Here is a 12,794-nt window from a genome sequence, read left to right as displayed (position 1 = left end):
CAGGGCTGAGGGCTCTGCCTGGGGATCTCAGCAGACGAGCAAGGCAGAGAGAGATTAAAGGTGCTCAGGACTCGAGGATGACTGAGAGCTCACTGGAGGAGAAACCTTTGCAGCCTTGTCATGGTAAGTCTCTGGTGCAGGGCAGTGCAGCTGCAGCTCCTGGAGGCATCTCCTGAAACTGGCACAGGCACAGCTTGTGGGATCTGTAAGGATGGGGCTCTTGTCAGGCCATGTTGAACAGCTGTGAAGCCGGGGGAGCACGCAGGGGTGCCCAGGGCTGTCCTGCAGAGCAGGGTCCCTGCACCCCAGGGCTGTGCCGGGCAGGGAATCTGCCGCCTGCCAGGGTCAGCGCTCAGCCTGCCCGTGGAGATCCAAACAACAAGGAGGGGAGAAGATGTGGGGGGAAGGAGTGATCCCAGGCAGGACAGGGTCCTTGTGCTGTGGAGAGGGTGTTGTGTGGATCAGAGTTGCTGACAACTCACCCCCAGGGACATTCCAAGAGGGACAACAAGGCAGGGATTATCTGAAAGGGAAGCAATTATTGCCTTTTGTCCTCTATTCTTGGCTGGCTGGCTAGGAAAGGGAAGATGGAAATGAGTCTTTCAGTTACGGGGAAGTGCTGAAACTCCAGATATTTATTTTTCTCTGAGAGCGCAATTCAACACACTCTGGCTCACAGAGCAGCAACATCTCCTTTCCAGCCCCTTTAGGGCTGGTATGATGTCCTCAGCAGAATCCGCACACACATAGAGATGTTCCTGGGCAGTGCTGAGCTGCCAGGAGGTTTGTGCAGGGAAGAGCTGAGCACACAGGGGGTGGGACAGACTGACACTGAGAGCAGTGACAGGGAGTTGACATGTGGACAGAGAAACTGCTCCCGGCAGGAACAGCTCCAGGCAGTGGAGACCTGGGCAGGGGGAGAGAGAGACCTTCTGCCAAAAGTGCCATCACAGGGGGAACTTGGGCACCTTCCTGCCATCCCCTGCAGTGTTGATGTCTACCCCTTAGCAGTGCTGCCAGGCTCCTCTCCCACCCACCACAGCTTCTGTCCTCAAGTCTGTGGTGTCTTGAGCTGAGGCACTTCCTTGGCAGCCCAGCTTCCAAGAAGGAGAAGCTCCTGAGGGCCTGTCCGTGTCTCCCTGTTCTCTCTCAGCAGAAGCGCTGGGCCATGTCTCCTTGTCCACTCGGTGACTCCGCTGCCTGTGTTCTTCCCTCAAACTCTCTGCAGCTGGGCTTTCAGCTGAAGATCAGATACTGATGCTGCAAGTCCTGCCATGCAGATGTCTCTGTGGGAGCAAATTCCCTAAGCCCATCATGCCCTCTGGGGCTCCGGGATGTGCAATGTGTGGGGCTGGGGAACGAGCCCATTCTGTCCCAGTCAGAACAGCTTTAGGACACCCCAGTGCTTCCCTGGCATGATATTGTGAATTATGATTACGATATAAGTAGATTATAATTGTGTATAAACACAAGAACTCCCCCCCTTTCCCAGGTCCCGGTGCTGTAGGGCAGGGTTGACACCTTGGGAGCCCACAGGAAGAGGCCCTGATCCTCACAGCACAATCAGAAAGCACAAACCAACGCTCCAGCCAGGGACATGACCACAGCGGCTGCCAAAAAGGAGAGAACAATTTACATTTCTATATGTGGTGGCACAGGTGGGAGTAGAAGAGGGATGTTGGTTGAGGGGGGGAAGAGATTTTCTGGGAGAACTCTGTCCTGATTTCTCTACGTGCTCTCCTGTTTTCACAGTGCCACATGCCCACAGGCAGCAAACGTCCAACAGCAGCTCCATCACCCAGTTCCTCCTCCTGCCGTTCACAGACACACGAGAGCTGCAGCTCTTGCACTTCTGGCTCTTCCTGGGCATCTACCTGGCTGCCCTCCTGGGCAACGGCCTCATCATCACCACCATAGCCTGGGACCAGCACCTGCACACCCCCATGTACTTCTTCCTGCTCAACCTCGCTATCCTGGACCTGGGCTCCATCTCCACCATTGTCCCCAAGTCCATGGCCAATTCCTTCTGGGACACCAGGAACATCTCTTACACAGGATGTGTTGCACAGCTCTTTCTCTTTACCTTCTTGGTAGTAGCAGAATATTGTCTTCTCACCATCATGTCGTACGACCGCTACGTTGCCATCTGCAAACCCCTGCACTACGGGACCCTCCTGGGCAGCAGAGCTTGTGTCCACATGGCAGCAGCTGCCTGGGCCACTGGGTTTCTCACTGCTCTGCTGCACATGGCCAATACATTTTCACTGCCCCTGTGCAAGGGCAATGCCCTGGGCCAGTTCTTCTGTGAAATCCCCCAGATCCTCAAGCTCTCCTGCTCACACTCCTACCTCAGGAAAGCTGGGCTTCTTATAGTCGGCTTTTCTTTCGCTTTTGGCTGTTTTGTGTTCATTGTGGTGTCGTATGTGCAGATCTTGAGGGCCGTGCTGAGGATCCCCTCTGAGCAGGGACGGCACAAAGCCTTTTCCACCTGCCTCCCTCACCTGGCCGTGGTCTCCCTGTTCCTCAGCACTGGCATGTTTGCCTACCTGAAGCTCCCCTCCATCTCCTCCCCATCCCTGGACCTGGTTTTGTCCTTTCTGTACTCAGTGGTGCCTCCAGCAGTGAACCCCCTCATCTACAGCATGAGGAACCAGGAGCTCAAGGATGCCCTGAGGAAACAGATGACTGGATTTCTTCTGAAGCTATAAACTGTCTCTAACTTCTTCTACATAAGAGTTATAGGCCAACTCATTGCAGGTTCATCCTGTGTGCAGTATTTTTTGTTTCTCCTTGTGTTTGTTTATTGTGAGAAAGTTTTAATTTTCTTTGTAATTCACTGCCTGCTTTTCTCACTGAGTGGCTGTGTCAGTGACGAATTAATGCTCTCTGTGTTTGAGTAAAATAAAGGGACTTTCCACAATTTTTTTTCTACTGACATTGTAACTCCAAGGCCTTTCTGGAGCTGCAGGGACAGTTTCTGTGACTGGAGTAGGGGAATCATGTCCAGTATGGCAGCTGTGCCAGGGAGCAGCAGCGCTTGTTCTTCCAGAGCTGTTCTGGTTCCACTCCACACTCTCCTTCTCATCCCTGGTGTTGGTGCAAGGCCTGAGTGCTCTGGCAGCTTGGTCACCATCCTGCTGTGTGTCAGTGCTGTGGGCGCAGGCAGGGACAGGCAATGGGCACTGCTGTGACAGAGCTGGCCTCACAACAGCCTTTCCAGATACAAAGGTGATCTCCTATGTACAGAACATGATGGTTTATGTCTTCAAGCATATGAGTACAAAAGTGTCTCACAGATGTAACCCCAGTGTACAGCTGATCAGAGTGTGTGTGCAGGGCTGTCACACAGCAGTGTCCTCTCACAGCCAGGCTCCTGCCAGAGACCTGCAGGACCAGCAGAGCAGGGCTGGGCTGTGCCCCTGTGCACTGGACACCCCGTGGAAGGAGCCTCAGGTCAGTCATCATGGACTGGCCCCTCACAACCACCATTTGCAGCCCTAGCCTATTTCCCCATCTCACAGAGGTTGTTCTTCCCTCCACTGAGGGACCCTGAATGAGTAGGTCAGAAATCCATGTTTGCACTGTTCAGATGAGATGTGAGCACACACATCATGTATGTGAGGTGACATGAACCTGAGTGAGGAAAAATTCCATCAGCTATTCCTGGACGTTCCATGAAGGCCTGTGGGACAGACAGTTTCTCGAGGTCACTTCACGTTAGGAGTAACAGCTCATGGGAAACCACCCACTGGGATCTTCTTCCTTGAACTGAGCTCCCTGTGTCCATTCCTCATGATGTGGGACATGTCAGATGAGTGCAGAGCATGTGACACGCCACAGGGCTGAGGTGCCTCCCATCCCTTTGAATGGCAACAGGAGGCCAGAGGGACACTGTGACTCCTGCCTCTGTGTGTAAAAGGGACAGACTCTGTCTCTGAACATCCCTGGGTGCATAAGGAGCCCATGAGGTAGGGTCACTTGTGGATGCTTGATGAAACTCTGACATTTCTGTGTGTGACTCCAGGAACAAACTCCACAGGCCCACTGAGATTCATCTCAGCTGCCTTGGACAGGCTCATTGCAAGTGCTCCTGTCTGCTACATCACCCTTGACCGTGATTCTGGATTGTGTTCTCAAAAGTGCCATAGAAACCAGAATGGTTCTGGGGTCCTTAGAAACCGCAAACCTCAAACCCATCTTGAAGAAGAGCAGGAATAGGAACTGGGAGCATTACAGGCTGGCCACCCTACCTTGCTCCCTGGGAAGGTGTTGGGAGACGTCCTCCTGCAGCCATGTCCAGGAATGTGAAGGACAAGAAAGGGATTGCTGAACCAGAATGGACAGGGGAAAGAAAGACATGTTGTGAACAGGCTGTTTTCAAGGCTCAGACATGGTCTCCTTCTGGCTACCAAGTGCAGATTGGGAAGTGCAAACAGGATATGAGGAGTAAGAAATGTCACTGGAAGGGCAGTGCTGTGGTGCAAGAGGTGACCCAGAGGGAGCTGGATCAGCCCATGGTTTGTGTTCCAAAGAGCAGCCGGTGAGGGTGCAGACACAGCAGTGAAGGTGCAGAGATGCTGGGGTGAGAGCAGGTGGGAAGCGAGATGGGTGTCTGCAGCCTGCAGGGAAAGAGGGGCAGGGGCAGCACCGTGTGGAACAGCCTGTGGTGGAGATGGCAAAGGGCGCTGTAAGGCTGGAAGGGACCCACAGAACCCAGGTCTGTGTCCCCTTGGCCAGGGCAGTTGTCTCTGCCACTGACCCCAGGAGCAGACATGTTGTCCTCATGGCACTGGGGCCTCGCTGCCTCCTTGCAGCCCCAGGGGGAAGCTGGAAGTTGTTGTCCCAGTGTTGTCCTTCCCTGGGCCTTGCACACCCACATCCCACGGTCCCAGGAAGAGCCCTGAGCTGTGTGTGAGGGACAGGATCCCCCTTCCCATTGCCTGGAGGTGATGGCTTCTCCTTTCCGCTGCAGAAAGCAAACCAAGGGGTTTCTGAGCATCAGAGCTGAAGAAAAGACTCAAAGGAGACCTCATGGTGGCTACAGCTTCCTCACAAGGGGAGAAGTAAAGGAAGGTACTGATCTGTTCTCTGTGGTGACCGATAACAATACCCAAGGGAATGGAAGAAGGGTGTCCCAAGGGAGGTTTAGGTTGGACATGATGAAAACGTCCTTCCCCCAGAGGTGCTGGACACTGAACAGGCTCCCCAGGGAGGTGTCACGGCCCCAACCTGACAGTGTTCAAGAAGAGACTGGACAACGTCCTCAGACACACGGGGTGACCTGTGCGGTGTCCTGTGCAGGGACAGGAGTTGGACTCCATGATCCTTGTGAGTCCTTCCAACTCAGAACATTCTATGATTCTATGAAACACTAGGTCATAAGTCCCTGTTTTCATTGTCCAGATGAGTTGTAAACACACACATCATGTGCATGTCCAGTGTGTGCATGTGGTGAGATGAACCCAAGTGAGCACAGATGCCATCAGCTATTCCTTGGGGTGCCATAAAGGTCAGTGGGACAGAGATAGTGTTCAGGGGTCTCTTCCAACCTGTGTTATTGTAGGATTCCATGAATCTTTTCCTTGGAGAGCTCTTTCATGTCAGAATAGACAGAGGAAGGAGAACAAAAGCAGAGGCAGAAGCACAGATGTAAAATGCCCCAGAGTAAATATAGCAGCTCCTCTGAGGAACGTTTCTCCACTCAAACCCTTGATAGGGAATGTATTTGATAAACATGATGAAAGCAGCTCAGTTTGATCTGCTCACACACTGGACCACAAGGAGGGTGATGGTGGGTACGATGTCATGTGGTCACTTGTGTCTCAGGAACTCATAGTCCAGTAGGAACCAATGGCTGTGGAGGGCACTGTGAGGTCACTTCTGCCTCTGCAGGGGATTGGCCAACAGCAGGAACATGGCTGGCAAAGGACTGTGAGGTCACACACACAGACGAGCAATGGGGCCCAATCAGCATGGCTTGATGAAAGGCAGGTCCTGCTTGACCAGTCTGATCTCCTTCTGTGACAAGGTGACCGCTGAGCAGATGAGGGAAAGTCTGTCGTGGGCAGTGAATCCGCCACACGGGCTGTGGGTGTTGTGTCCTTAGACTGCAGTGAAGCCTTTGACACCGTGTCCCACAGCATCTCCTGGAGAAGCGGCAGCTCGTGGCCTGGATGGTGTATGTGCGATGGGTAAAGAACTGGCTGGAAGGCATTTTAGAGCCATTTGTCCCCTTCCTGTTCACATGGGCATCCCATCAATGCATCACTGCTCTGCCCCAGTGTAGACAGGCACAAGGCCTTCTCCACCTGGACCTCTTACCAATGTCATTGGTTTCTACCGCACCCTCATCCTGGACTGTGGGATGCCCAGAACAGCCCTCACAAGACAGTTTGAAAAAGTATTTTTTCTACACCATCCCCAGATCCTTGTTCAATCCCCTCATGTACAGCTCAAGGACCAGAAAGGTTGGGTACAAGTAGGGTATTGAGAAAAATGGTCAGGAAAGCTTTGATGTGCACAGAGAGCCCATCACCATGTTGGCAAGCTGCTCTCTCTGAACAGGCCCAGAGGACCTGGACACCATTTGCTGTGTCCCAGAAACTCGCCTGGAAGGTTGGGATATGGAGAAGAGGTTTGGTCTGGGAAGGGACAGACAGGGGCTGGTGGAACTGGCTAGTGTGACCGTGAGACGTCTCCCAAACACCTCAGAAAAGTCCTGGCTCTCAGGGAGGCTGCATGGTCCTCTGAGAAAGAAAATAGCAAACATGACTTATCATGGAAGCATAGAACAAGTGTTGTTGGAAGAGACCCTTAAGGGGATCATCGAGTCCAACCATAACCTAAATCTGGCACTAAACGATGTCCCTAAGAGCCCCATCTATCTGTGTTTTAAACACCTTCAGTGATGGGGACTCCACAACCTCACTGGACGGTCTGCTCCATTGCTTCAAAACCCTTTCCATGAAGAATTTCTGTCTAATGTCCAATCTAAACCTCCCCGTGTGCAACTTGAGGCCATTTCCTCTTGTCCTATCATTTGCTACTTGGGAGAAGAGACCAACACCCTCCATGACAAAACCTCCTTTCAGTTGATGTCAATGACAATTAAAATAAGAGGAACTGAACACAGAGATCCAAAGCAGAGGAAGGTGACAACATACTTTTTGTTTGTTTGTTTGGTGTGGTGTCTTTTCTTTGAAAAGGAAAGAGTTTTCCAGAACTTGGGATGGATTTAGCGCTCAAATGTCTTCAGCTCCAGGGACACAAACACTTGGTGCCAGTGTAGATGCCCCGGGAACCCCTGCCCAGGCTCCACCTGCACTGCAAGGTGCTCTGGTCTCCCCAGGTCCTGTGTGATAGATGCCAATCCCAGCCCAGCACCTCAGGTACACTGGGCCCTAAAATGGCCCTGACTGTTTATGGTGAGACAGCTGATGAAAGATGTTCTAAGGGTAAGAGAACAAATATCAGTCTTCCTTTGTACTTCTATTACCAACACTCTCTGATTTCATCTCCCTCGTCATTCAGGAGTTCCCACCTCTCCTGATTCAATGTCCCTGTCCAAGGACAACTTTCCAGCCCTGTCTGGACGTTTGCCCTTCCCAGTGCTCTCAGGTTTCTCCTCCACTTGCTCTTTGGTCATTCAGTGGCCTCTCAACTGTCTGGTTTCTGCTTTGAGCTTCAGGGAGTTACAAACCTGCCCCATTCTTCAGAGCTCTAATTGACATGGCAGTCAACACGTTCATTGTGTTTATTTCTATCCTCTCCTGTCTCTCTGTCTAAAGCAGTTCTTGTGTGGGTGTCCCTTGTGGATGCTGGACCTCATCAGATCCACTTACACACACAGCTGAGGAAAGTATTTTGCTGTTGATTGAACTGTGCAGTGTTTGCACAGGAGAGCAGGTGGAGCTGGTGCACAGGAGCTGCAGCATCTCCTGCAGAGCTCAGTGGAGAAGTCTGATGGAGGAAAAGTGATGCAATGTCTGGTGGCCAATGAGGGACCCGGCAGACTGGGGGTGGGGGTGAGGAGCCAGGTTGTCCATACAGTGTCCAGCCTCAAGGACTGTTCTCCTGCCTGTCCAGATGTCTTCAGGAGACCCTCGGGATCAGTGTCCAGTGTAGAATGCTGCTGTCACTTCTTCCATACACTGGAAAATGATTGAAAATACCCTGGAAAGAAAAAACCCTCCTTCATGAAAACTTCTTTGAAATCTTCATCAGCAAGTGTCCCATTGAAACCTCTACAGTTAGTTCTACAAGGCTTGAAGATTTGAAGAAAATTAAGATAAGAAACATTGCTCGTTAGGGCTTTCTGTGTTTTAATGAGCCCCATGGTGTATTTGGTGCTGAGTCCATGAACCTCAGATACCAAGCACAGACTGAAGAATCTGCTCAAGAAGTCCAAGTCAGAACAAACTCCAAAGTACCTTGAAGCATTAATGGGCCCCACTGAGGGCTGTTACTGACAAAGCCTCCCAGGGACTCGTTAGAGCAGATAATTGGAGGCAGTGATTACATCAGGCACAGGCAAAGTGCAGCAGCTCTGATGCTGAGAAAGCCCTTGGTTTGTCTGATGAAGGACAATGGCCAAGCCTTGAGCCCCTGCCCCTGGAAGGGAGATCCTGTCCCTCACGTGTGGCTCAGGGCTCTTCCTGGGGCTGTGGGGAGTGCGATGCCCAGTGCAGGACAATGGTGTGACACTCCCTGGGGGTGCAAGGAGGCAATGGGGTGCCATGGCCATGACAACCATGTGTCTCCTCTTAGGCCTCGCTGGCAGGGACATCAGCCATAGCCAAGGGGACAAAGACCTTGGCTCTTGCAGGGACATCCAGCCTTGCCAGTGCCCTTGGCCATGTCCACCATGGTCCATCCTGCACTGTCCCAGGCCTGTGGCTGTTTCCCCACAGGCTGCAGACACCCCATGCGCTTCCCCACCTTGTTCTCAGCCCAGTGTGTCCCCACCTGTGCTGCTGTCTCTCCATCCTCACCAGCTGTTCCTTGAAACACAAAGCCATAGCTGATCCAGAGTCCCTCTGAATGACCACAGCACTGTGCTTAGAATGACATTTCTTTATCCTGAGCTCCACTCTGGACCTCCAGAGCTGCAGTTTCTGATGATTTTCCTTTCTCTTGCTGTTTCCCACTACCAAAAAAGAAAAAGTGCTATCGTCTTGGAAAGTGATTCTCAAGAGTTCTTGAGCCACTACTATCCTTCCCTGTCAATGTTCTACCCCAGCCAGCAACTAAGACCACAACAGCTGCTCACGTACTCCCCCAACCTATTAAGTGTGATATGGAAGATAACTGAAGGGAATGGAGAAACCCGTGGGTTCAGACATAGCATTTTAATAAGACAATAAATATAGTATAATATACTACTACTGCTATGTATATAATTAAATGAAATGACATTTAAAAATTAAAATGAAATATAAAAAATCAAACTAAATTAAATTAAGAAAATATACTCAGTGCAATCTGTCATGTAACTCCAGTCACACGGAACAGCCTGTCCCGCAGAAAGGAGCACCTTGGTCCCAAACAACCAATCCCAGCAAGACAGAGCAAAAAGGCTCAAGGGCCAGCTGCAAAATGGCAGAACAGCAAAAAACTCACCCAAAACTCCCAGCAGAACGGAACTTCCAAACTAAACTAACCAAAGTACCTGGCAAATCTGACCTAACAGAAGTAACCAGACAGAAATGTCAGCTCCAGCTTATACTGAGCATGACACTAATTGTAGATGTGGGAATATAAGGGAAGATTGGCAAGAAGGAGATTTGTAAATACGCTTAAGTGACTGTACCCAGAGTTTAGAAAACACAAATCACACTAATTTAGGTTTAGCCTTGTGTGCTTCACAAGTTGAACCTCTGTCTTTATAGAACATAGACTTGTGAAATCTTAAAGGCACCTCCTCAAACATCCTTGAAATTGCTGCTCCACTCAATGACAGGAAGATGTGCCAGGGGAGGGTCAGGTTGGACATGAGGAAAAAGTTCTTCCCCCAGAGGTGCTGGACACTGAACAGGCTCCCCAGGGAGGTGTCACGGCCCCAACCTGACAGTGTTCAACAAGAGACTGGACAACGTCCTCAGACACACGGGGTGACCTGTGGGGTGTCCTGTGCAGGGACAGCAGTTGGACTCCATGGTTCTGTGGGTCCTTCCAACTCAGGACATTCTATGATTCTATGAAACACTAGGTCAAAAGTCCTTGTTTTCATTGTACAGATGAGATGTAAACACATGGCTCAGGGCTCTTCCTGGGACCGTGGGATGTGGGTGTGCAAGGCCCAGGGAAGGACAACACTGGGACAACAACTTCCAGCTTCCCCATGGGGCTGCAAGGAGGCAGCGAGGCCCCAGTGCCATGAGGACAACATGTCTGCTCCTGGGGTCAGTGGCAGAGACAACTGCCCCGGCCAAGGGGACACAGACCTGGGTTCTGTGGGTCCCTTCCAGCCTTACAGCGCCCTTTGCCATCTCCACCACAGGCTGTTCCACACGGTGCTGCCCCTGCCCCTCTTTCCCTGCAGGCTGCAGACACTCATCTCGCTTCCCACCTGCTCTCAGCCCAGCATCTCTGCACCTTCACTGCTGTGTCTGCACCCTCACCGGCTGCTCTTTGGCACACAAACCATGGGCTGATCCAGCTCCCTCTGGGTCACCTCGTGCACCACAGCACTGTCCTTCCAGTGACATTTCTTCCTTCTCATATCCATTCCTCACCTTGCAAGCAGACTTCTTTTTTCTCTTTCCTGCTTCTTCCCACTATCAGGAAAAGCTCGACCATCTCATAAACTGCCCTTCATGCAGGGAACCCAACCCGTTAGGCTTTCCGTGACATTTACTCCTGATAACCAGTCTCTACTTCCCAATCTGTACTTGGTGGCTTTGGGTTTTTTTCTCGAAGCTTTACCACCTCAGAAACTGCCCATCAAGCAGAGATCCAACCTGTTATTCTTCTAGTCTTCTTGCACTTGACCAGAGAGAAGTAACCTCACCATGATCTCCTAAATCCCACAAGTGTTGCTGGCCTTTCAGCTTCTCTGATACACACGACCATGTCCCTGCTGCTGTCCCGTCATGTTCTCAGGTGAGATGGATGTGACAACTTCTCTTCAAGATCTCTTCCTGGGTAGGATCTGTCGTACTTAGGCTGAGGTTCTTTCCCAGCCATGTCCCTGCTGCTGGGCTGTCACCTCCAGAGACACAACTGACCTCACTGTCCCCTTCACAGCCACAGGATTCTGACTGGATTGTGAGTGTCTGAGACCCAACTGACCTCATAATACAGAACCCATCCATCCCCCTCCTTAGCACCCAGGACCTCACCAAGACTGAACAGTGCTCTACATAGTCCTACACCTGCCCCCCTTTCCCTACAGGCTGTAGATACCCGTCTCACTTCCTTGCCTTGCTTGAAGAGAGCCCTTGTCTCACTCATCTTGTCTCCCTGTCCTGCTCAAGGCTGGGTGAACACTGTCCTGTTCAAGGCCTTGACCCATCTTTGCATCACCCCCAAAAGAGTTAAAATCGCATTCTACAGGAGAACATGTCCAATCCCTTCCCAGGGACAGAGAAAGGCTGATCAGGCTCCCAATACCTTTGCTTGCCTTCCTTGAACATGGCTTTGATTTCTGCCTTTTCCAAGGACCCCAGGATCTCCCTAATTACCCTGGTTCTTATGAGAGCACAATCCAGAATCCCAGGCAAGGGTAACAGAGCAAACTGGAGCCCTGGCAATGATCCTGTGTAAGGCAGCTGAGATCAGTCTCACTGGGGCAGTGGGGTTTGTTCCTGGAGTCACACACAGAAATGTCAGGTTCTGTCAGGCATCCATGTCTGAGCTGGCCTCGTGGACTCCTTCTGTACCCAGGGATGCTCAGAGACAGAGTCTGTCCCTTTTACGCATAGAGGCCGTAGTCTCAGTTTCTTTCTGGCCTCCTGTTGCCACTCCCAAAGGACGGGAGGCACCTCAGCCCTGTGGTGTGTCACCTGCTCTGCACTTATCTGACATGCCCCACGTCATGAGGAATGGACACGGGGATCACAACTGGAGGATACACAACCCAGTGCTGCATTCAGGTGGTTTCCCACAGGATGTTTCTCCCAACATGAAGTGACCTCGAGACATTGTCTGTCCCACAGAACTCTCTTCATGGAACTCTCAGGAATAGCTGATGCTGTTTATGCTCACTTGGGTTCATCTCACCTCACATACATGGTGTGTGTGCTCACACCTCATCTGTATGATGCAAACATGGACTGCTGACCTGCTCATTCAGTGTCCCTCCATGGATGGAAGAACAACTTCTGTGAGCTGGGGAGAGAAGCCAGTGCTGGAAATGGTGGTTGTGAGGGGCCAGTCCATGGTGATTGACCTGGGGCTCCTTCCACGGGGTGTCCAGTGCACAGGGGCACAGCCTAGCCCTGCTCTGCTGGTCCTGCAGGTCTCTGACAGGAGCCTGGCTGTGAGAGGACACTGCTGTGTGCCAGCCCTACACACACTCTGTTCAGCTGTACTCTGCTGTTTAATCTGTGGGTGACTTTTGTAGGAATACGCTTGAGAGAAACTATGCAAGAAGATATAAACCATCACGCACTGCCCTGAGGAGATCTTGTTTCTATCTGGAAAGGCTGTTGTGAGTCCAGCTCTGTCACAGCAGTGCTCATTGCCTGTCTCTGCCTGCACCCACAGCACTGACACACAGCAGGACGGTGACCAAGCTGCCAGAGCACTCAGGCCTTGCACCAACACCAGGGATGAGAAGGAGAGTGTGGAGTGGA

The 12,794-nt window shown here is 51.6% G+C and overlaps 2 protein-coding genes across 2 annotated transcripts in view; one reads left to right on the top strand and one right to left on the bottom strand.

Moving 5' to 3' along the window:
• Nucleotides 1-12,794, bottom strand: part of LOC308050575 (olfactory receptor 14J1-like) — a gene marked incomplete at its 5' end in the record, with an annotated part of 296,725 nt that overhangs the window by 231,607 nt on the left and 52,324 nt on the right. The gene's annotated exons all lie outside the window — the stretch shown is intronic.
• On the top strand, nucleotides 1,598-2,708 carry LOC308050636 (olfactory receptor 14J1-like; the record flags this gene model as incomplete). The annotated part of the gene is made up of 2 exons (XM_080360794.1): nucleotides 1,598-1,658; nucleotides 1,753-2,708. 2 exons carry the CDS (start codon nucleotides 1,598-1,600, stop codon nucleotides 2,706-2,708), a joined length of 1,017 nt encoding a protein of 338 aa, XP_080216920.1.

This window comes from Nesoenas mayeri (assembly GCF_963082525.1).
Source record: "Nesoenas mayeri genome assembly, chromosome: 29".
Classification (NCBI taxonomy): Eukaryota; Metazoa; Chordata; class Aves; order Columbiformes; family Columbidae; genus Nesoenas; species Nesoenas mayeri.
The sequence above is the reverse complement of the archived record's forward strand: the minus strand, read 5'-3'. Positions and strand labels throughout refer to the sequence as shown.